Source organism: Jaculus jaculus, chromosome 2 (genome assembly GCF_020740685.1).
Source record: "Jaculus jaculus isolate mJacJac1 chromosome 2, mJacJac1.mat.Y.cur, whole genome shotgun sequence".
Taxonomy (NCBI): Eukaryota; Metazoa; Chordata; class Mammalia; order Rodentia; family Dipodidae; genus Jaculus; species Jaculus jaculus.
The window spans coordinates 169,921,366-169,947,336 of record NC_059103.1 but is presented as its reverse complement, the minus strand read 5'-3'; the positions used below and the strand labels follow the sequence as shown (position 1 = coordinate 169,947,336).

Below are 25,971 nucleotides of genomic sequence, written 5' to 3'. Positions count from 1 at the left end.
AGGCATTTCTTTTTAAAATTTGAGAGAGAGGAATAGAGAGAAGGGGTGGAAAATGGGCACACCAGGACCTCTAACCACTGCAAACTCACAGGCAAGGGCCTTAATGGCTAAGCCATCTCTCTAGCCCCAAGGTACATTTGTTGTTTTGTTTTTTGTTTTGTTTTGGTTTGGTTTGGTTTTATGAAAAGAAAAAAGTACTCGGAAGGCATGGTGGTACATGCCTTTAATCCCAGCACTCAAGAGGCAGAATTAGGAGGATAGCCATGAGTTCGAGGCCACCCTGAGACTACATAGTGAATTCCAGGTCAGTCTGAGCTACAGCAAGACCTGAATGCAAAAACAAACAAACAAAAAAAAATTTTTTAACAGAAAATGTTACCAGTATCAAACACTTTGGATTGTGAAAACCATTATATAGCTATGTTAGTAAGGTTTGTATTAAAAAAAAAAAAATCACTCAAGCCGGGCATGGTGGTGAATGCCTTTAATCCCAGCACTTGGGAGGCAGAGGTAGGATCACTATGAGTTCAAGGCCACCCTGAGACTACATAGTTAATTCCAGGTCAGCCTGGACCAGAGTGAGACCGTACCTCAAAAAAAAAAAAAAAAAAATCACTTAAAAATAATGCCCAATTCATTTTGTAAAGTCTTTTACATAGTATTTCTACTCTTTAAACATTTTTACATGAGGACAACTTTACAAAATATTATCAGGGTGAAGACAAAAAATGCTTTATGTAATAACTAACTTAAGTCTCCTAAATTCCAAGGGTTAATGATTTTTTAAAACTCAGTGGAACATTGATTCCAGTGGGATCACAATGACTTTACAGCTATGCCCAAATGGAATTTGCAGGCTGATGAGAAAAGGAGAAATTAAATTTGAAGAAAAAAAAAAAGAGTAAAAACAGAACAAAACAACAACCACAACAACAAAAGCCAATGGAACATCATTACATAATTGCATTAAAAGTATTTCAGCCAGGCAAGGTGGCACATGCATTTAATCCCAGCACTCGGGAAGCTGAGATAGGTGGATCAATGCAAACTGAAGGCCAGCCTGAACTACAGTGAGTTCCAGATCAGCCTGAGCTAGAGTGAAACCCTTCCTCGTAGAAAAGTTCACTTTTATAAAGTATAAACTTGGTATATCATGTTAAGTAGCATATATTCTCTTGTTTCCAGCATAAAAAGACATGCAAATCACACTGAAGGATATGAAGCTTTTGCGGTATCTTGAAGGAAAAGAACTTAAGCAGGTAAGAAAAATGGTTGGAAGGGTAGAAAATGTGTTCCAGACAGATGCAACCACACATACAATAGCAACTAGATATGAATGGCTCTATGTCTGAGACATAGTAAGTAGTGCAGTTGTTCAAACCATCCAAATAAAGGGGCTTAAGAAAGATCCAGTAATGAGTCTTAAAGAAGTCATGAAAAGACAATGTACTGACATTAAAGGAAGTTCCAATTATATCTTGAAGACAAATGTGAACATACAGATCACTGAGACTCCAACAGACTGAATGAACTGCTCAACAACAAAGAAAACTGAAAGACCACTTGGGAACTATCCCAACAGTCCCAAATGGAAACAAAAGCAAAGGAATAGAAAAGAACAGCCAAAGCCAGAAAGATTTAGAAAAGAAAATGAACACCCACAAGATGGGAACAAGAGAGAAGGCTAAACTAAACATAATTTCTAGAGAGCCAGGCACCTACCTTTAATCCCACCACTGGGGAGGCTGAGGTAGAAGGAAAACTGTGAGTGTGAGGCCAGAATGGGCTACATGGCAAGTTCCGGGCCACACTGAGTTGGAGTGAAACCCTGCCTCAAAAATGAAAAAAAAAAAAAAATCAAATCAAAACAAAGCCTTTAATCCCAGCACTCAGGAGGCAGAGATAGTAGGATCACTGTGAGTTCAAGGCCACACTGAGACTACATAGTTAATTCCAGGACATCCTGGACCAGAGTGAGATCCTACCATTTAAAAAAAAAAAAAAAATCAAAAGAAAAAGCATAATTTCTAGATGTTTTGCCTTAAGGTAATAGGTGAACAATGATGTTATTAGTTACAATTAGAAAAAGAGTTAAGCTTCATTTTAAATGCAATCAGTTTAGATACCCTAGCAAATCCAAATGCATTTTACCAGCTTCAGGAAAAAGTTTTGGGCTCCATAATTCAATAAAGCAGTTGTCAAAAATTGTGAAAGCTGAAGCCACATTGGAAATTACACAAAGTACTGTCTTCTCAAGGTCAAAAACAAAAGACAAAGGGAAAGGTACTACAAATCCAAGAAAAGAATTCTATATATTTTACATATGAAGTAAAAGAATAAAACTACAAAATATACAGAATTAGAAATAAGTCAAAATGCAGTATAGTTATCTTTCCAGGTCAGTTTTGCATACCAGAAGAGAAAGATACACTGAGAGCTGGAAAAGGATGTAGAATCCAAGAAATTTTTCTTTCTATGTTTATTATGGTGATAAAACAGTGGGAGTGACATATGACCACCAAAAAAATAAAGAAATCTGAAAACATAATGTTATGAACAGCACAACATAAAATGACATATATAAATGAATAATAACTATATAAAAATACACATATAAAAAACATGAGATTGAAAGAAAAAAAGAAAATTAAAAAGTTATGTTAGACTTCTATTTTTCCTTTTATGTTTTCTTTTAATGTTATTCTATACAGTGAATAAAAATAAAATTATATTCTAGACATACCCTCATCAAATAAACCATAAGGTTAAAATTATTCGAGGGGGATATCCTTATGTTGAATAATAAAAATATAACAGCAATTCAATCCTAATTTTAATAATCATCTAATCTAATATAAATTTGCATTCCTAAAAGTGATCTAGTTGTTTCCAAACATCTCATGACTTCCCATGTCTCACTAAAACTTGGAAAATATGAGGTAAATGACATATTAACTTGAACAATCATAAAAATGCTTAGAAAGTAAAAGGCTCATTTAATGAAAAAACTAGAAATGTTTCCATATGTTTCTATGAAGTATTCTTTTCCCTGTAAATGAACACATTCAAGATTTTATTTTTGGCTTTGTTTCAGAAAAAAAAAAAAGACCATCTGCATAGTGTAGCACTTACACGCACATCTCAGTCATGCAATAGTTATGTCACAGCTCATATATTAAATAAAAATTACATTCAAGCCCACACAACCTCACAGACCCAAAGTCTTCCTTCCTATTAAGAGTATTCCTAAAGGAGCTCTCACTGCACTTTGCTGCTAACGTCACGCGACTTTTGCTAGGAAGTTAAATACTAAAACTAAAACATCAAATAGATCCTAACACGGTTGTGACTGACCTAAAAAAAAAAAAAAACTAATTTTTACTAGCTATAAACCATGACTACGTACTTTTCACAGAAGCAGGTGTAAAGGTGGTATAAACTGTCACTATACCACACTGCACTGTAATTTTTTAAAACTAAAATATTGTTGGATTTTGTCAGAGATATAGCAGGATGATCATGTACCATTTAATACTTATAATAACCTTGTTACATTTTTAACTGTATTTCTCTAAATTCAGCAGCACATATACATAGAACTATGTTCATGATAGATATTATCTAGTTTTTATAAACATCTCTGAATGCCAGTTTTATTATTGCTATGATATACATATACCATTTGTACTACTCTTCACTTCATAAGGTAAAGAAGCAACAATACTACACAATGCTATAGGGGTAAGCACAACCAGATTTATGGTCAGATACTGCAACTCAAGCACTTACTAGGAGGATCCAGAACCAGAGACAAGATTGTTAATCTTCCTGTGATCCAGCATGTCTCATTTATATCATGGGATATATAATACCTTCTTCACCAAATTGATGTAACCACTAAATGACCCTATAGAGATATCAAGTACTTAGAAGATGGCCTGGCCCATAACAAGCACTTAATAACTAAAATTACTCCTAACTTTTATATTGAAAACAGTGTTTTTGATCAATCTTTTACTCCATTATTTTAAGCAATATTCTTTAAAATTTTTGACATACAGGATATATTTTTCTTCATGTGTAGTAAAATAAATATTTTTAAATTAAAATTTCCTTTGTGCTATTGAAAATTATCTAGACTACCCACAGTGACATGTGTGTTAAGAATGAACACTTAATAGCAATTAAGTCATAATTTTATTTTTTCCAATTAAAAAAACAATAATTTTGAGAATTTAAGAAACACCCCTAGATCCCATAAGCAGTAAAATATAATCGAGATTTGGAGTGAGGAAGAGATTGCATAGGGCCAGAATGTAAAAGTGTACTATAAGAAATTAGGAAAGAGGGATGGAGCAATGGCTTAGTGGTTAAGCACTTGCTTATAAAGCCTAAGGACGCCAGTTTGAGGCTCGATTCCCCAGGACCCACATAAGCCAGATGCACAAGGTGGCACATGCATCTGGAGTTCGTGTGCAGTAGCTAGAGGCCCTCATACACCCATTCTTTCCCTCCTTCCCTCCCTCCCTCTCCCTCTCTCTCTCTCTCTCTCTCTCTCTCTCTCTCTCTCGCTCTCTCTCTTGTTCTCAAATAAATATTTTTTTACTTTAAAAAAAAAAGAAATTAGCAAGGAGATTAAAAAAAAAAACTCATACCTAACATCAATGTTTCATTAAGAAAAATGTGTTGGGGCTGGAGATATGGCTCAATAGTTAAAAATGCTTACAAAGTTGATGACACTTGTCAGATTTCCCAATACTCACGTAAAGCCAGATGTACAAAATGGCACATGCATATGGTGTTCGTTTTCAGTGTCAGGAAACCCTGGTATGATCATGCTCATTCATTTTCTTTCCCTCTTTCTTTCTCTCTCTCCCTCTCTTCCTCTGTCTCTCCCTCTGTCTCTCTCAAATAAATAAGTAAAAATATTTTTAAAAGAACAAAAAATGTTTCAATGTTTTATGCCTTACAGCTATATTTGTGGTCTACAAATTATTCTTCAGAAATTCCCAGTATGACCAAATCATGATCATTTGAAGAATCTTAATATATGCCACTCAGGTAAAAATTAAGTATCTTTCAACAATCTTTGTATTCTAGCAAAATGTAAGCTTACAGAACTGGGAACCAGTAAATGTATATTCAGTATAAATTGCCCAGTCTTGGTATATTATGTTATAGCAGCTCAAAACACACCCTAACTGGAGAGATGGCTCAGAGGTTAAATGTACTTTCTGCATATGCATGGAGGATTGAGGGGACCTGAGACCATCAAAGCTGGAACCTCCAGGTGCCACATAAACAGCAGGGTGTAGCCAAGAACACCTGTAAGCCCAGACCCACAGGCAAGCAGAGACCCAAGAATATTCCCAGCCTTGCAAGTTCCACAATCAATAAGAAACTTGGCCTCAAAACAAGACTAGGCAGAAGAAAGATGGGATCAGGCACCAGACATTCTGCTCCAAACACCATAGACAAGTACCCTCAGCCAAAAGCAAGTATCTATACCACACACACAAGCAAATAAAAGAAAATACCTAGATACTCCTTGGGGAGAAATTTAAACTCCTACTCCAACACTTGTAAAATAGAAGGTTTCATAAAGCCTGTGATAGATGGAGATTCCCTAAAATGCCTGGATCTGATTAGTGGCCTGGAAAAACTGATGCCCAGTGGTGACCATCACAGTACTGCAGTTCAACCTCAGCCACAGCTGCATGGGCATAAGGGAATATAAAGAATACAAAGCCTATCTCAGTCAAGCCAAAGGTACTCTTGATGAACCTTGTTATACATGACTGATCCTTACACTGCAGCCAACAGCCTAGCTGTTTCTTCTGAAACTTAGAATATTAGAAAATAGCAGATTTAAATACTAAAGATTAGGAGCCACAACAGGAAAAAATAATAATAATAGCTGATCATCCACATTCCTTATGCTGATGGCACAGAAGGGACCACTCTCTAATGAGACCAAGAAGAATCAAGCTGCTTGTCACAAGCACTCATACTGACAGCATTGCTGCCTGAACCCAGCCTTTGACCAGAAGTAGTAAAATAGCATCACAGACTGGGCACAAAAGTAAAGAACTATTGTCTCTGATGCAAAAGTTTCCACTTTGAGCAGTAATACAACCAAAAAAATATGAACACATTGTGGAATGAAGAGGGCCACATCTGTATAAAGTCACACCACCCATCCATGTCCAGCTACTCTTGATAAACTGACGACAAACCTGTAACTTACATACTCCAACCAAATTCCATTCACTATCAGCTAATTGTTGGCACACCATTGTAACCATCAAAATTAAGGTGCTACATATTTTTAACTTCTGAGACCACTTATCAGATGTCAGTGCTGCTACATTTTCCTTAGTAATAGACAAAAGTATAAACCCTTAAGACTTGAAAATAAGGTTAAACACCACTGCCTCACTTACTGAGCAGGCTCTGTCTAATGTAACCACACATGCAATCTAAAATGTGGAAATTTTAAAATAGACAAAATCATTAACATTTTCCCAAATACATAGGAAGTATTATTAAATGGTAAAATGAAAATGTATTTCTTATACTTTTATGAAAAGTGTTTGAACCCATTAAATACTTTATATTTATTTATCAATTCAGAATAGCTATTCATAAATACTTAAAAGCCACAGGTGACTAGTGGCTAGTAATGAGAAATGTAATTTATTACATACATCATTCTCCAAACTGGAAAACTTTAATCTTTCTTTCTCTTTTACCTCTAGACCTATGATCTTCTTCCCACCCAAATATTTAACTTATTCATTCATTTATTCATGCTATGTACAGGCATGAGAATATGTTTCTCTGGAAGAGAGAAATAAGCAACTAATATGATTAAAGTGACCTCAGGGGTAACTAACCTAAGAGACATAAGTGAAAAGGGTGGGGGGATGCATGGTAGACAAAGAGAACAACATGGTAAAATCCTGAAGCAGAAGTAAATAAGACTGCTATATTTGAACACAGAAAACAGATCAATGTGGTTAGAGTTACCAAATAACACATAAATGTAACATATGATTTGCCCCATCAGTCATTCAACTTTGTCTAAAGGAGTTAGAAGGGATGACATAACAGGATTAGAAGCTGCCTACCTAATATTCATTCTCCTTTCAGAGCTATTAATAGGTTTTTAATGTATTAAAATGTATTTAAGGTAGAAATATATACAGCAAAAATATTCACCCTTCCCTAACTAGAATAAAAGTAGATAATGTTAAGAAACATTATTTTAGGAAGTATACAGAAAAAGACTTAAAGTACCCCAAGTACCACATATCCTTATATATGCTTAGAAGTTGCTCTTTGACTGTTAGCATCTGCTTATGTGCCTTGTCTCTATTCTCTAACTGATAAGACAGTGCCTAGATTTTTATGACAAAAAATACACTATGGATACACCAAATCTCTATTTTCCTTCTGTGAGTATGGACTTTTGGTATTTGAAAGGAAGACAATGCTTATATGACCAGCGCCCAATAAAAACCTCAGGCACTGAATGAGCAAGCTTGATTCTTATCTTTAAAAAGACAATGCAAGGCTCCAGAAGAGATGGTTTAGCAGTTAAGGTACTTGCCTGCAAAGCCTAAGAACTTATGTTCAAATCTGCAAGTCCCACATAGCCAGATGCACAATGATGCAAGCACGCAATGTTGCACATGCACACAAGGGGGCACAAGCATCTGGAGTTCATTCACAGCACGATGAAGGTCCTGGAGTGCCCTTTCTCTCTCTCCCTCTCTGCCCCTCCCTCCCTCCCCCTCCCCTCTCTCTCTCGCTCTCGCTCTCACAAAATAAATAAAACAATACAAGTAGGTTTCAATCTGAAATACCCCCACAGGTTCCTATCCTGACATATTGTTCCTCAGTTTGTGCTGCTATTTTAAGAAGCCTTTGGATCATTTAGGAGTTGCAGCCTAGCTGGCAGAAGTATGTCATCAGAGCTGTGCCTTTATAGTCCAGTCACTGGTATCAATACACTTTCTACTTCTTGATGAGCTATGATGTAAAAAGCCTCCAACCACCATATGTTCATACTGTTAGGAACTCTCCTATGCCTTCCTGACCACAATGACTAAGACGCACTTAGAACCATGAGTCAAAATGTACTTTTCCATCCTTAAATAATTTCTATTAGATACTTTTATCACTGCCACACCAAAAAAAAGGTAACAAAAGAGTGGGTATTCTAAGTTAAATGAAAATAACCTTAAAAAGAAAACAATAAGCTATAACACACTTCACAGGAAAAACAGACTTTGACTATGGTAGTTTGAGGGAGCAGATAATTTCAGATTTGCTCCGGCAGCATTCTTTTTAATCACATTGCTCTTAGTATATTGAAGGCTGAGGTGGAAGATCACAAGTTCAAGCCCCAACTCAGCTATATACCAAGACCCATAAAGAAAACAAAGACAAAGATAAAGGAGGAAAAAAAAAAAAAAAGAAATGCTCCACATTTTATTGGTGCTTCTTAACACAAACATTGTTATTTTCAGGAAAAGAAAAAACCATGGTCAATGTTTCTCTCTGAGAAGTATTTTAAACTCAAAAACATGTATCTCAGAATATATTAGGGGCATTTTCAGATCAGGGGTGGGTGATAGTCTGAAAAGAGAAACAGAAAAAGCATCTCACTACCTCCCAGGCTTTTTCTAAGTTAAAGAAGTATTCAACAACTCCAAAATCCTTTTTATATGCACACCTGGGAAGAATACCAAATCTGTAACTCTGCTCAGTTATACTGATGTGGTTTTAAACCAGATGTTTAAATGTTACAGTATGTATATTTTCTTCCTCTCTTCTAAGACAGAAGTAAAGTAAGAGGAATATCTGACTTCACTACACAAGAGACCTATTTAATAGTTGGGCAGTTATGTAAGTAAAGGTAGCTTGGCTAAGTCAATGTTGACGACATACAGAATGACATGATCCTAATGAGTTGGAAAATATTGGCTCTCATGAGAATAGACCAGATGCTACTGAGCTGAGAAAGCTACTGTATTATTGAATTTCATTTTTATGAGGTAAAATTTATTATTCAACCATTAAGGTATCCCATATGAAATCTTGCATAAAATACTTTTACAGTTATTTTCTGGAAAGTAGATTTTTATTTTAACATTAAGATATCTTTCAAAGAAGGAATTCCAGTGACCATTTGATGACCATTATACAGCTCTTAGTTCTTTTTGTATTTGTTTCTTTGGGTCTCACTCTAGCCCAGGCTGACCTGAAATTTACTACACAGTTTCAGGCTGGTCTTGAACTCACAGCAATCCTCCTACCACAGCCTCCAAATGCTGGAATTAAACATGTGTGTCACCACACCACACACCCAGCTTATTCAGCTTTTAAAATTTGTAAGTTATTACCCTGAAAATATCACATCAATGGTACTAAAATGTCAACAAAATAATGAACTATCTGAATACAGAAAAAAAAAAAAGGTTTTATTTTCCAGAGAAAACCAAAGTCATGAGTGATTTTATATTTATCTTCTTAGAAAATGACAACAGTTAGAATTTCTGTGGTGAAATAACTATCTAAAATATGAACAACAAAAATACAAAAAGTGGGCTGGAGAGATGGATTAGCAGTTAAGGTGCTTGCCTGTGAAGCCTAAGGATCCAGGTTCAATTCTCCAGAACCCACAAAGTCAGATACACAAGGCGGTGCATGCATCTGGAGTTCATTTGTAGAGGCTGGAGGCCCTGGTACACCCATGCTTTCCCTCTTCCCCACCCACTCTCTTTCTCTAATAAATAAATTTTTAAAAAATTTAATAGGGCTGGAGAGATGGCTTAGCGGTTAAGTGCTTGCCTGTGAAGCCTAACGACCTTGGTTTGAGGCTCGATTCCCCAGGACCCACATTAGCCAGATGCACACAGGGACGTACATGTCTGGAGTTGGTTTGCAGTGGCTGGAGGCCCTGGAGTGCCCTTTCTTTTTCTCTCTCTCTCTCCCTCTCTCTCTCTCTCTCTCTTTCTCTGTCACTCTCAAATAAATAAATAAAAATGAATAAAACATTTTTTAAAAATGTAATAGAAGATTTTAAAAAATACAAAAAACAGTGATCCCAATTCAGTAAGATAAATTAATCTCAAACATTAGCATCTCTGCTTTCTCCTTTGCCATTTATTATTTTTACTAAATTCCAATTATTTATTATACTTTCAGTAAATAACTTTCAAGGGAGTACCAGACTTTAATATCTTTCTTTATTTCAGGTCTTATTTACCAAGAAGATAATTTTTATATAAAAAATGACAAAAGAGGGCTGGAGGAATGGCTTAGCAGTAAAGGCATTTGCCTACAAAGCCAAAGGACCCAGGTTCAAATACCCAGGACCCACATTAGCCAGATGCACAAAGAGGTGCACATGTCTGGAGTTCATTTGCAATGGCTGGAGGCCCTGGCATGCCCATCCTCTCTCTCCTTTTTTCTCTGTCAAATAAATAAATAATTTTTTTTTAAAAAAAGACATATCTAAAGAACTGGCTTCAAAAAACAACCTTATTGGTGAACAGCTGTGGGATAATATTTGACAAAAACACTAAATTGTTCTTAGTATAAAAATCTTTAAAACAGGATATATTATCTGTCATCAATAGGCATACTTACAAGAAGCCAGTTAAATTAATGTATGAGAAATATCCTAAAGTAATTAAGTCAACTCAAACTATTCAAGTATGTTTTATGGTATCTAGTTGTGACATTATGCAGCATAATACAGGAAAATACTTAGCAGAATGCAGCAAAGTCAAGGAAAGAACAGGGTTTCTTATTTTCAGGTACTATTCTGTTGTTAGGACTCACCACCTTGGATCTAGAGAATTAAGATACAACTATAGGTTCCTATGAGCCTTGTCTTGTCCCTCAAGGGTAATAAAAAGATATGCAGACCTCCATCTCCAAGCTCAAAAAAGATAAAATCAACATGTTGAATTCTGTTCTTCTCACAACAATATCAATACTTACTATCCTATGTTATGCACTTCTTCAAATTACTTTTGCCCTATCATCATCTGAGCTAAAACACTGAATCAAGGAGACGACCAGGCAGACAAGAATCTATAGAAAATTTAGACCATGAACCACTTCCAGAGCAAGTTTCTATGTCCAAGAAAAAAACAAGTACGTCACAAAACATTATGTTTAGGAATCATAGCAGCTGTATGAGCAAGTAAAAGATATTATCTCCATTATATAAAGGAAAACTAAAACTCAGTGAAACAAAATGCCCTTCATCTGGCTATGTACAAAGTTACCAAGAGTTGTTGCTACAACTCAGGAGCAGAATACTTGATTCACCTACAGAGCCCTGGGATTCCCTGAGCTATGCATCCTTGTGCATCCTTGCAAAAAAAGACCAAAAATTGGTTAACATATTGAGCTGTTGGCCAGGGATACCCATGAGGTCCCCAAAACAATGTAAGCCATTGTCAAAACTTCTGATTACCTACCAGAGCTAAAAACTAATGCCCTATTGCTGAACACACCACAGGTTGTGGTCTCAGGGCAATCCTATAATTCAAGTGATGACTGAATAATAAAAATATGGTATATGCATACAATAACATTTTATTCAGCTATAAAGAAAAATAAAATTATGAAACATTCAGGGAAATGGACAAATCTGGAGAATATTATAATAAGTTCAGTAACCCAGGCTCAGAAAGTCAAATACCACATGTTCTTCTTCATATATGGATCCTAGATTCAAATCATTATTTGTATGTGAGTTGAAATAAGTCAGTAGTAGAGACTAGAAAGCTAATAAAGGGTATATTAGCAAGGGAAGGAAGGAAAGGGCTTAAGGGGACAGTATAATTGATATGTTAAGTAGAGGGGCAGAATACCTGTATGGGGGTGGGGGATGGCCTAAGGGGAATGAATAGAAGAGAGGAGGAGTTAGCAGAAAGCTTAATCAAAATTTAAGATTTATGAATAAGCCATATGGAAACCTACTTCTTTGCTAGCTACTAATGTGTATGTTAAAAAAAGAGAAGAGTTTGGGCACAAGGTAGATAATGTTCTACCCAGAAGTCAAAGATTGCTATTAGAAAAATTTCAGGGGCTGGAAAGATGGCTTAGCGGTTAAGGTGTTTGCCTGCAAAGCCAAAGGATCCCAGTTTGATTCTCCAGGACCCACGTAAGCAGATGCACAAGGGGGCACATACATCTGTGCAATGGCTAGAGGCCATGGCGTGCCCATTCTCATTCATTCATTCATCCATATTCTCTCTCTCATAAAAAATTAAAGAAAAGAAAAGAAGATACATTTAAAAAATATATAAAGAAAAGTTTCAGGACCAAGATTGGTATACCTTCCAGAGAGTTGTAGGCCAGAGAAGTCCTGAAACAAGGAAGCCCTCAACCTTTACAAGCTATTATCAAAGATCCTGGTGGCCCAACAGAACTAGATGGGAAGACCTATTGCTGAAGACTCTTCATTAGGTCACTAAAAAAAAAAAAAAAAAAAAAAAAAAAAAAGGAAGGAAGGAAGGAAGGAAGGAATCTAGCTAGAGCTAAGCTGGAAACCTCCCCTTTTTTAACTAGCTGTCAGGATGCTATAAAGATCTATACAGCCTGCTGAAGAACAAAAGTCATCAATGGTTTTAACCAGCAACAGACGCTGCAAGCTCTAGAGCTTGCCAGTGAGGCTAAATATATCAAGTGGTACAATGGCGGCATGTCTGTTATGGGAGAAATCAATTGCTCTCTGATTAGAGTTGAAGACCACTCGAGGGAAGGCAATTCCTGCCTAGGACCGGAAACTTAATTAAAAGCCTATGGCTTCAGGGGTCATACCTAGGGGGTAACTATTACTGATGTCTTCCTTAAAAGATATGTTATGCCCACCAAAATGCTCTCTAAATAGGTACATTATGCCCATATATTAAATTATCTCGCTTTTGGTTACAGATTCTCTTTTGAGATGGCAGAGACCACTGGGGTGACAGTGGAGGGTTCAACATCTCCATGATGTACTTCAAGGCCTGGGGACCACTGTGGAAGAGGTCGCAAAAAGAATTTAAAAGCCAAATGAAGAGAAGGAGTGCTTACAATACTGTCTTCCAGACTCAAAGTGACTGTGATATTCATGACCTCACAATGGCTGATGTTATCTACACAATACCTACATAATAGCAGGGAAAAAATGACTACATGAAAATAGAAAAGACACTAGTTGAAAAGAAGAAAGAATTCAGTGAAGAAGGGATTTAGAATGGGGAAAAGGAAGGACATTAGAAAGGGGTAATGATCATAGTATATTGTTTATATGTATATAAACTGCCAATAACAAACATTTTTTAAAAAATAGCATAATACTGGCACACAAAAAAATAGAAATAGAAAACAAAAAATAGATGTCCCAGAAATAAACTTATGCAACTACAAATATGTAACTTCACAACAGCTACATAAGCATATGTTGAAGGAAAGATAGCCTCTTCAATACATAGTACTGGGAAAGCTGTTTATCCACATACAGAGAAATGAAATTAGATCCCTATTATTCTTACTATTAGTACTGAACTTTAGAAATTATTAGATGGTCAAATCGAAAATACTTCAAGATCTAGGGAAAGACGTGAGTAGGATTCCAACTGCTCAGCACATATTAAGTGAGATTAAAATAAATTTTAAAAATTTCTATAGAGCACAGGAAAAAATTAGTGAATGAGTTAACAGACTATAGAAAGGGCAAAAGAAATAAAAACCTCTTCTAGCTGTTCATCTCTTAACTGGATTAATGTCCAGAATACATAAAGAATTCAACAAATAAACATCAAAAGATCCTGGTGTAGTGGCACACACCTTTAATCCCAGCACTTGGGAGGCAGAGGTAGGAAGATCACCATAAGTTCAAGGCCACCCTGAGAATACATAGTGAGTTCCAGGTCAGCTTGAGCTAGAATAAAAACCTACCTCAGAAAATAAGAAAGAAAAAGAGTTCAAATTTCCAGACATGGTAGTACACACCTTTAATCCTGGTGCTTGGGAGGTAGAGGTAGGAGGATCGCCATGAGTTCAAGGCCACCCTGAGACTACATAGTGAATTCCAGGTCAGCCTAGCTAGAGTGAGACCCTACCCCAATACAAAAACAAAAAAGAAAAAAATCAAAAGAATAATCCAATCAATATATATGCCAATGAAGAGTTTTCAAAAGAAGTACAAATAGCCACTAAAACATTTTAAAAATGGTCAACAACGGGCTGGAGAGATAGCTTAGCAGTTAAGTGCTTGCCTGTGAAGCCTGATGATTATGGTTCGAGGCTCAGTTCCCCAGGTCCCACGTTAGCCAGATGCACAAGGGGGTGCACGCGTCTGGAGTTCGTTTGCAGAGGCTGGAAGCCCTGGTGGGCCCATTCTCTCTCTCTCCCTCTATCTGTCTTTCTCCCTGTGTCTATCACTCTCAAATAAATAAATAAAAAATGAACAAAAAATATTTTTTAAAAAAATGGTCAGCATGATTAGCCATGAAAGAGATGCAAAAGAAAACTATATCAAAATTCTATTTTACTAGAGCTTGATAGCTACCATCAAGAACAAAGGCTAGCAAGGACTCAGCCAAAATGGAACCGGTATAGAAATCTGAATGGCTATTCCTAATAAAAATACAAGAAGAAGTATGATATAAGCTTGCTATATGATTCCTGGGTATAAAGGAGTCAAAACCAGAATAAAATAAAGATGAGCACACTCACGTGGAGAATTATTAACAATAGCAAAATTATGAAATCAGCCTCAATTCCCAGGAAATAATGAATGAATAAAAAATAATAATATATATGTATAACAGAATATTATAAAATTGTCATTTATAGAAAAATGGATGGAACTTAAAAGCATTACATTAAGCAAACTTAACAAGGCTTAATAAAATAAATATTTCATTTTCTCTCATATAGAATCTACTACTTAAAAAGGCAAAATGGAAGTAGATTAAGGACTATGTGGAGGGGGAGTGAGCCATTGAGAATGGGGAAGGAGAGAAGTGGAATATGATCGAAATACCTTATATATTTTCATATATATAAATAAACAAAACTGTAGTAATGAAACTATTTTATACAAATGTACATTAAAATGCTATTCTTTAAAAACTACTTTTGTGCCAGGCAGGGTGGCACATGCCTTTAATCCCAGCTCTCAGGAGGCAGAGGTAGAAGGATTGCTGAGTTCAAGGCCACCATGAGAGTACATAGTGAATTCCAGGTCAGCCTGGTCTACAGTGAGACCTACCTCAAAATAAACAAACAAACAAAAAACTACTTTTGTGTTACCAAGAAAAATGATTACTTTGATCTAAAAACAACTATAAGAAGGTAAACCTATATAATTTTTCATTTATAGGCAAGCTGTATGACATCATGTATAAATTATACTGTGATCAAAGCAGTATCTTTTATTAATTAACAGTCATTCAAGATCTAAGATTAACATTTTTCCAGAAAATAAAAAGAATTTGTTTACCAAGTGTTATGAATAAAAACGTAGTTCACTTTAACAGTATTATCCAAGACATCATAATTATTCTTGATTGGTTACCATTTCAAATATATATAGTGAACTTTCAAGAGTTATGTATGTGGACTGGAGAGATGGCTTAGCAGTTAAGGTGCTTGCATGCAAAGCCTAAGGACCCAGGTTCACCTCCCCAGTATTCACATAAAGCCAGACGCACAATGTGGCACATGACCCTGCAATTAGTTTGCAGTGGCTAAAAGCTCTAGAACAGCCATTCATGTGTGTGTGTGTGTGTGTGTGTGTGTGTGTGTGTATACATATACATACATACATACATATACATATAAACATATATTTACACATATATATAAAATCTGTAGGTATGTATGTGTGTATATATAGAATTATAAATTATACAAGAGTTATGTATGTACATGAGGCCACAGGGTAAATTAAGAGGGGACTTGATAACCAAAATAGTAATAATAATGTCTAACAAGTAAAAAATGTATCCAGATATTTGTACTAAAGGACAAAACTGGATAGCTTAATGCATAATTTGCGTTCACACATAAGATATAAATATCCAGAGACTAGTTGGGAGGAATAAAGGGATTCAGGGAGGGGGTTTTGGGAAAGGGGAAAAGGGAAGAGAAAAGGGACTATGATCATGGTATATTGTCTATATGTATGAAAGTTGTCAATAAAAAGTTAAAAATAATAAAAATATAAATATCCCCTTTTGCAGAAATATAAGTTAGGTATGCTGTGCATATGGACTGAGTATTAGTCACCTCTGATACAAATTTATCATGTTACCTGTAGTTTGGAAAACTTCATTCATCAAAGCTTCATTCACTACTGAAGAGCTAGCATTTCCAACTTGAGACCAACTTTGATATATTGCTTGAAGAAGCAATGTCTGTGCTCTTGTAGCTTGAATTGTGAGATTTGGAAGTTCAAATATACCTTCACCTAAAACAAGCTGAGATCTTTTAGTCCTACAAGACAAAACAGAAAGACAAATAATACAGTAAATAGCATTTGTCAACAACATACTAAAGGAATATGGTTGCAAAGAAAGAGAGGTAGCCGTTACAAATAGTTTAAAATAAATTGACTATGCAATTCTGTTAATTTTAAGTGCTCCTATTTCAGAGACTCAATGATCAATATAAACATACAAACTAGAAACATGTCCAAACATATAAATATTCTGCTAAACAATTATAAGTTAGCCAAGTTAAAACAGCAGTGAAAAATGCTACTAGTTACAAAAATTTACTAACAAATATATTGTTCTAAAAATTTTTTTAATTAATTAATTTATTTATTTGAGAGCGACAGACACAAAGAGAAAGACAGATAGAGGGAGAGAGAGAGAATGGGCGCGCCAGGGCTTCCAGCCTCTGCAAACGAACTCCAGATGTGTGGGCCCCCTTGTGCATCTGGCTAACGTGGGACCTGGGGAACCGAGCCTTGAACTGGAGTCCTTAGGCTTCACAGGCAAGTGCTTAACTGCTAAGCCATCTCTCCAGCCCCTAAAATTTTTTTATCCATTGAATTCTATCATAAAAATTCTCTGGGGGATTTATTTATTTAGTAGAGAGAGAATGGGCAGGCCAGGGCCACCAGCACTGCAACTGAACACCAGATGCATGCGCCCCCATGTGCATCTGGCTTACGTGGGTCCTAGTACTACCAATTTGTCATAGAAATCTTTTAATGTTTTACTTAAACTTTGAAGATTTGTTATTTGGAGAAATTAACAACATGAGGTACTTTATTAATGAATTAGTTATTCCAGGGCACAAATTTTTTTAAAAATTCCATGAAACTGTTAAGTAGGAATGCAGATACTTCATAAATACTTGTAGAAAGTGTAATATGGAGGGCTCTAGTTAAAATTTATTTGGGATTAATTAAGTGAAAGCTTACCTAGTAGAATTATGTTTCACATCTTAATTTCAGAATGTTTCTGTATCTTAAAAATGAATGTAATGGGGGCTGGAGAGATGGCTTAGTGGTTAAGGTTTTGCCTGCAAAGCCAAAGGATCCCGGTTCAATTCTCCAGAACCCAATAGGGAGGGAAGGATTTAGGGGGATGCTAGAGGAAGGGGATGGGGGAAAATAAACACAAAATTAAATTCAAACTGAGCTGATACCATAAAAACCTTTAATCTTGGAGATAGATAGCCTAAAATATGTATCTCTCAAAAGCAGTAATGGGGGAGCACTTGAAAAGTAGGGCTCTACTGATAGTATGAAGCCTAAGTTTAAAAGAAATTTTTTTTCTTCTGTCTCTAGCCTGTAACTCCCAGTACCAGAAATCAGTTGCTACTCACATTGAGCAGTTGATCCGAGAGAGCTATAAGGTCCCCAGATCAAGACAGCTTTCTGTCAAAGCACTTGGTAACCCACTGAGGCAAAAGCTAAGACCCTAGTGCTAAAGATACCATATGATGCTGACACTGAGCAAAAGAGACCTGTTTGAGATTCAGAAAAAAGCCAGTCCTCAGACAGCCTATCTAGTGCTGGAAAGCGCTACATGAGCTACTGGGGGAAAATGACCAACAATGGTCTGAGCAACCAGAGGGCTAAGCTACTCAGAAGGAAACACCCTAACACTATGTACCCACAATTGCAATAATGGCACACAGCCTGGGTGGGTAACAAATAGCTTTCTGATTGGCTAAGACATCCTCTCAGTGTAAAAGAACCCATATTTGGAATTGGAAACCAGATCAGAATTCTATGGAGGCAAAGATTATGTTCTCCACTGTCAAACTCTCACTAGTCTTTGGTTAAAACAGGGGTTACATACATCAAATTCTGGCTAAATTAATAATGCTTATCCCATTTAAACTATGCTGACTTCACTCTCTGTTGGAGAATCTGTTCTTCTTTTTCAGAAGGTAATGAGACCAGAGGAGATGAGCTACCCCTTGCACTTCAGTCAAGCCACAGCTGAAACCACAGAGAAATTGGGGGATGATCAAGAGTGTTCGTTCCATGCTCTTTTTGATAATCAGTGCCAGGGTGAAGATGACAGACCCTGAGGACACTCTATGCCTACCAAAGCAGAGATCCAGAGGCTCCTAAAAGCTGATCACTGAAGTAGACTTAAAACTCATCCACCACGGCTCAGGAAAGTTTGCAGAAGAAGGGGCAAAAAGATTGTTTAAGAGCCACAGGTTCAGACATCATGCCTAGAGGCATTAACCCTCCCTCAAAAAAAAACATGACTGGCTGCTGCTCCCACAATGCATAGCCCACAATCCCATGGGAAAAACCTGCAATTGAAGAGCATCCCTAATGGAATGCTATCAATGCATGATATATCCATACAAAATGTTAGTAATAATAATAAACACTAAAAACATTTTTAAAACTTAAACATAAGGGATATTGTCATGAAAGTAAAAAGGAAACATAGATAATTATTAAAAATGCTTTTGATCATCACTCTTTTAGAGCATTAGGCAGTGCACCAGTGTGATAAAATGCTCTCAAACTATCTATAAAGAGTTTAGGTGAGAGGCTGGAGAAATGGCTTACCAGATATGGCATTTGCCTGCAAAGCCAAAGGACCTTGATTCTACTCCCCAAGACCCATGTAAGCCAGATGTACAAGGTAGCACATGCGTCTGGAATTCGTTTGCAGTGGCTGGAGGCCCTGGTGTGCTCATTCTCTCTTTCTCTCTCTTTGTACCTCTTCCGTCTCTCACTCTCTCAAATAAATAATTTTTTTAAAAAGGGTCTAGTTTAGAATAAGCAAAAATAATTTTCATAATTCAACAAACCAAAAGTATGAACCAAATATTTTTAAAAATTAACAAGAAAAATAAAAATGAAATAGCTATGTCCAAATTAGACAAAAAATCCAATTAACACATTTAAAGATATTCAACATCATTAGTAATAAGAGAAATGAAAAGTAAAACAAAAAATTACCACATTCCACCTAACAGAATGGCTACAATAAATGAAAACAAAAACAGAAAATAACAAGTGTTTGTAAAGATGGAAAGAAATTAAAAAGTCACACACTATACTTAGTAAAACCACTGTGTATAACACCTTGACAGTTTTTCCAAATGTTACAGTTAACATATGATCCAGCAATCTGACATAACCAAAACCACATTCCTGCAAAAAACCATACATGATCACAGCAGCAAATTCTTAATTCTCAATAGGGAAAAAGCAAAAACAATTCAAAATATGACACATGATAAAAGTAACTGGAAGAAGTGTTTCACCGTAGCCCAGGCTGACCTGAATTTCACTGTGTAGCCCAAGATGGTCTCAATCTTAAGGAGATTCTCCTACCTCAGCCTCCAGAGTGCTGGAATTAAAGGCATATGCTACCATACTCAGCTAAAATTAATACAATGATGAATTTTGACATATGAATTTTTGCTCAATTAACCAAATAAAAACAGTTTCCAAGTTGGAGAAATGGTTTAGTGGTTAAGGCACTACCTGTGAAGCCTAAGGACCCAGGTTCGACTCCTCTGAACCCACATAAGGCAGATGAACAAGGTCACACACGCACAAAAGGTGGCATACACATCTGAATTTGACTGCAGTGGCCAGAGGACCTGGCAGGCCAATATTCTTTTGCTTCCTCACTCTCTGTCTCTCTCCCCCAACCTCATTACCAAAAATTATTAAAAAGTTTCCTACATTACTCAAAAATTCTGTTCCTAGAACACTGGTCCTAGTAACCAATGGCATTCCTTACTAAAAACAAAAATAAAAAAATCTACAGTCTGGGAAGATGGATTGGCACTTAAGCGCACTTATCATGTAAGAATAACTGCCTCTCGGCTAGAGACTGCCAAATGATTTAAAGAGGGGAGGGGAGGGGAGGGGAGGGGAGGGGAGGGGAGGGGAGGGGAGGGGAGGGGAGGGGAGGGGAGGGGAGGGGAGGGGAGGGGAGGGGAGGGGAGGGGAGGGGAGGGGAGGGGAGGGGAGGGGAGAAGAGGCCTGCAAAGCCTAAGGACCAGAGTTCAATTTCTCAGTATCCATGTGTGGTGGTTTGATTCAGGGGTCCCCCATAAACTTAGGTGTTCTGAAAGCTAGGTTCTCCACTGATGGAGATTTGGGAATTAACATCTACTGGAGGCAGTGTATTGTTGGGGGTGGGCTTACAGGTGTTATAGCCAGTGTCCCCTTACCAGTGTTTCGCACACTCTCCTGTTGCTTTTGTCCACCTTATGTTGGCCAGGGGGTGATGTCCACCCTCTGCTCATGCCATCACTTCCCCTGCCATCGTGGAGCTTCCCCTGGGGCGTGTAAGCCAAAATAAACCTCTTTTTCCCACAAGCTGCTCTTGGTTGGGTGATGCCTACCAGCAATGCGAACCTGACTGCAACACCATGTAACGGCAGCCATACAAGATGGCACATGCATGTATAGTACATGTGCAGTGGCTAGAGGCCCTGGCACACACATTCCGCTCTTTCTATCTGCCTCTTTCACTATCTCTAAAATAATAATAAATAAAATATTTTTTTAAAAAACATTTTATTACTAGTAACACTGACTAAACAAAAATATCTGTAATAGCTCCAAAATACAAAGAATTGCAAATGTAGGGACTGTGTCTTCAACCAGATACTCTTTAGCATTAAGGCATTATGTAGAGCAGGAGTTATGTTCTTGAAAATATAGGATTTATTTACAAGGCATAATTAAAGGATTACAAATTCTTATGATATTACAAAGACATATTTATAGAAAGAATTCTTTGTACAAATATGTCTTTGTAATCTCATAAGGAACTCAGCTATTATATAAATTATTTTAATTTTCAAGCCATCATATCTGTCACATAAAATAGTTCCCAAATGAATAACATTGGTTTAAATAAAATCTTGATCATATTCAAATTCAAAAAGATCAATTTATGCTAAATTTACTGTTTCCCAAGGGCAGAGAATAATTCCTTTTTTCAGATATACAATCACAGAAAATAAGTAAGTTGTACAAAAGTATTTAGTAATAAGGTAATTTTCTCATAAATATATAACATTTAAAGGTATTTTTCAGTTATAACAATCAGATAAAAATATGTCTTAATATACCTGTTATATATCCTGGTAATATTTCAACTAAAGTAAATTTAAAATTATTACACCACACATGGTAGCTTATATAATATACATATTTATTGTTCAAGTAAAATTATAAGAGTTATAAGAAGGCTGTTCCTCTTGCTTCTGTCAGTTTTAAAATACTATCTAACAGGCTGAAAACCATGAAAAATAATAAATATTCATAACTCTATTACCCAATTAGTGAAATATTAACATATTACATATGTTATAGAAATGATTTAGAGATTAACAGATTTTACAGTCTTATGTGGGGACTCATTACAATGTCAATGAAAATGCACAATAAAAGCCTCTGGACATATTTTGAAATATCAATAATATTCTATTTTAATAGCTGCAATATAAAGCAATTTATGTAGAAAGCGTGTATTTCTTATACACAAAAGTCATCATCGGAACACAAAATATGTTTAAAAACTGTCAATTCAATCACTACTCTCAAGGGAAATATAAATCCTAGTATAACTAGTGAGATAAACATCTCATTAAAACTCAACTTGGACCAACTCCAGGATAAATTGAAGGGAAGTATAAACAAGGTCTTAATTATATAGTAGCAAAGACTTAAGATGAATATGTCCTAATTATAATCATTTTTAAAGATTGAGATTGTCCTATTAGGTGACAAACTATAAAGTAAAGCTAAAAAAATTTCTGCAGCAACTTCACCATTCTACTTTTAAAGTTTTTCCTTCAAATTTTTAAACATAAAATATGGAAGGGTGGTTGCTATTACTGTATACAAACACATTAAATTGCCTACTCAAGTTCATAGAATACCATAAAATGTTGCCACATATACATTGAAGCAACAATCATCCAGTTTCTTAAAAATCAATGGAACTCATAGAAAGTGAATAGAAAATATGCTCAGCCACAGCTGTATCTAAACATTTATACAGACTTCCCAAATATGAAGTTTGAACATACAAATTGCTTCCAACAATGTATTTTTGTTATTCATATTCTGTAGAGTAAAATAAGTTCATTTTTTTATCAAAATAAAATAAATACAAAATTTCATTAACTTAACAGCATTGCAAAAAGGTAAAATTTGGAGCTGGAGAGATGGGGTCAGCAATTAAGGCGCTTGCCTGCAAATAGCCCGGTGCACAAAGTGGTACATGCATCTGGAATTCATTTGCAGTGGCTAAAGGCCCTAGAGTGCCCATTCACTTATGTTCTCCCCTCCCCCCCCACCTCCTCCCATGCAAATAAATATTTTGGGAAAGGTAAAAACTGTATATTTCACTGGGCATGGTGGCACACGCCTTTAATCCCAGCACATGGGAGGCAGAGGTAGAAGGATCACTGTCAGTTTGAGGGCACTCTGAGACTACAGAGTGAATTCCAGGTCAGCCTGGGCTAGAGTGAGACCCTACCTTGAAAAATAAAAATAAACTGTATATTTCATGATTGAATGTTACCCACCTGACATAACAGGTAGGCATTATACTTAAAGAAAGAAGTATTAGTTGTCTGTTCTACTCCCACTGCAACGTAAATAAAACCTAAAACAATGGATTACTGATATGTGCTGCAGCATGGCTGAAGCTTAAACAAACAAACAAACAAAAAAAACCTGTATTAGTTTCCAGGTATAGATATAAGATCATTTTTTATAGATCCCTGAAGTGAGGGTATGAACAAGTATTAATGTGACAAAAAGCAAGAAACTAATTGAAGTGATAAGATTCTTCTAAGTGACCAACCTAGCAAATTAACTTAAAAGAAAAAAAAATTAATTCTATGCTTAAAGAAGGTGAATTTTATAGTAAGTTATGCCCAGGTAAATTGTGTTTTTATTAAAAATTATAAATCTATTTAAGGATTACATTAGTTACTAAAATTTTTCACTCTCTGAAACTTTATGATCTTAAAGCAAAGAATATCAAATAAACTTCACATTTATCAATCAGTTATTAAACATTAGCTACTACTAAATGTTACAAAATAATACATTTTAAAAGCTAAAAGTGTGCTCTTGGAGAACTTAATGTCTAGCATATAAAAAGAAATCATTGTTGAGGACTGCTCAGATGGCTCCGCAGTTAAGAACATTCATGTGGAAGCCTGAGGAGCTGAGGAAGCCTCAGAGACTACTCAAGTAAGATCCTGAGTTCCCATATAAATATCTGGTGTGGATACACAACCCTATAAACCTAGTCTTGTGGGGAGCAGAGAAGAGAATCACTGGAGAACCTGGGTGGGTGGGGGAACACCAAGCTCAAGGATCAGTAAGGATGTCTGGCTCAACTAAGAATAGGACAAGACACCAGATGTTCTCCTCAGGCCACCACAGCTGAGACCACCCCAATCTGAGACACAGGGTAACACAAGGGTGCATACATGTACATACACAATACCCAAAATATAGACATGTGCAAAAAATATTTATTGTTTAAATATGTTTAATAACACAGATAGGACTGGGATAAAGAACCTTTGATGAGATCCAAAACCTTGACGTGAAACGAATCAAAGAGTGAAGAGGGAGAAAACAAGAAGCCCTCAGGTTGGATAGTTAAGACTTTGGAAGGGAAAGTCCATGGTTCAGCATATTAGACTGGGGGCTTTAGTAATGGCCCAGCACAAGAGAGTATGACAATCCAGAATACTCTGCATCTGAAGTACTTAGCTTATGGGAACAATGGAAAAAGGAATGAAAGAGCTTCTCAGCCTGGCTCATGAAGCTTGTGAAAATTGAAGGCAGGCAGGACCAGTCTGCATGCTATGAAAACCGAGAAACTGAGTAATATATCTACCCATCCCCATCCCTCTGAGACAAAGACTGCATACCCTGACACAATATGAAGGAAATCAATCTCTGATGGCCTAACTTCACAAGCAAACGAGGTCACCTGGTTATTGCTAGCTTACATCACAATGAGTATCAAGGACAAGACAAGACAAGACAAGACAAGAAGATGACAGACATCACTGAGGGAACTGGGCATGAGAGAAGCGGTGTTTGATACCCAGCTTACTACCCAGATAGATTTATATTCCAGGAAAGATAGGGAAGAGGTTGATTCAACAGGCTCTTTGAAACTTAGTATGGGGCTTTAATGACTCTGCAGAGCCCCATGTTGGGATGTGATCATTAGGAAATGAGAAAAGTTCTAGGTCCAAGTAATTTAGACTACCATGCAAATTTGGTTTCTAAAATACTAAAGCAGTAGAGAGGACATGAGAAAAGGACAAAGTAGGTCACTTGGGCAAATGTAGCAAGATTTATGCCAGAATTTCTAGGGGAAAAAAATGACAGAAAACCAAATACTGTGCTACTAAGTTTCTGAAAGGTTTTAAATATTGAACAGAACTTCATGGAAGACATAAATGATAATGTGATGACAAGAAATTAAGCTTGTCCTAGAGATAGTTATCCATGCAGAATAACCTGTGTACATATCTTCCCTCCAAGAAGGTATACTAGAGCTAGAGAAATGATTAAAGGCACTTGCTTGCAAATACTGAAAGCCTGAATTCGACTCCCATGTAAAACCAGATGAACAAGAGTGGCACATGCATCTGGAGTTTGTTTGCAGTGGTAGGAGGCCCTGGCATGCTCATATTCACTTACTCACTTTCTCTCCCCCTCTCTCAATAAATAACTAAATTTTTAAAAAATAATTTTTAAAAAAATGTATACTAGAGTTACAGATTGTTCCAATTCAGGGCACTTTCAGCAACCAAGTATGTAGACCACAGAAAGGCAAAAGCCCAAGTGCTGGCCAAGAGCCGGGTGAACCAGGGAGCTGACTACAGAGGAAGGCAAAAATGGGCTTGATCTTGGCACTGAACAGCATAAGCAGGCAAGATGAGACAATGGAGATGGGGAGATGCACTGTGCCCCTATAGCAGCAATAATACCCTTGATATGCAAGACAAGATAGCTCAAGAAAAATGAATGTGGAGTATGGCATGACTGTATGAGATAGGGTCTCACCCTTGTACTCACCCAATGCTATACTGAATAATGCTCTGTTGACAAAACAATTGATACAGGTAATGAAACCTTTAAATGTGGAATAATATTACGTTTATTTTTCAGTATCTGCATATATAGTCAAGATCAAGTGGCACATGCTTGGACAAGATAGTGATAGATCTTCAGAGATCCTATCTACTCCCTGTAAAAGGTTTCATTATATAATGATAACCCATGAATATATTATAGGTTTTGAAAATCATCTAGGAAAAAAATTATGAAAACAGCAGATAGATTTTGAACAAAGTCACCCTATATGGATAGAATAAGGGCTTTCCCAGGTGGTTTGGTGAAAATCTCAATACGAGGGATGGATTACTTCCATATGGATTGTTGGCCAG

The 25,971-nt window shown here is 36.4% G+C and overlaps 1 protein-coding gene across 6 annotated transcripts in view; it reads right to left on the bottom strand.

The window, feature by feature from the left end:
• Vps13b (vacuolar protein sorting 13 homolog B) overlaps nt 1–25,971 on the bottom strand; it is a 659,022-nt gene that overhangs the window by 526,875 nt on the left and 106,176 nt on the right. For all 6 annotated transcript variants that reach the window (XM_045143281.1, XM_045143283.1, XM_045143282.1 and 3 more), the window contains one exon: nt 16,334–16,515. In XM_045143281.1, coding sequence (XP_044999216.1) covers nt 16,334–16,515 — 182 coding nt within the window. The remainder of the gene's footprint in view (nt 1–16,333; nt 16,516–25,971) is intronic.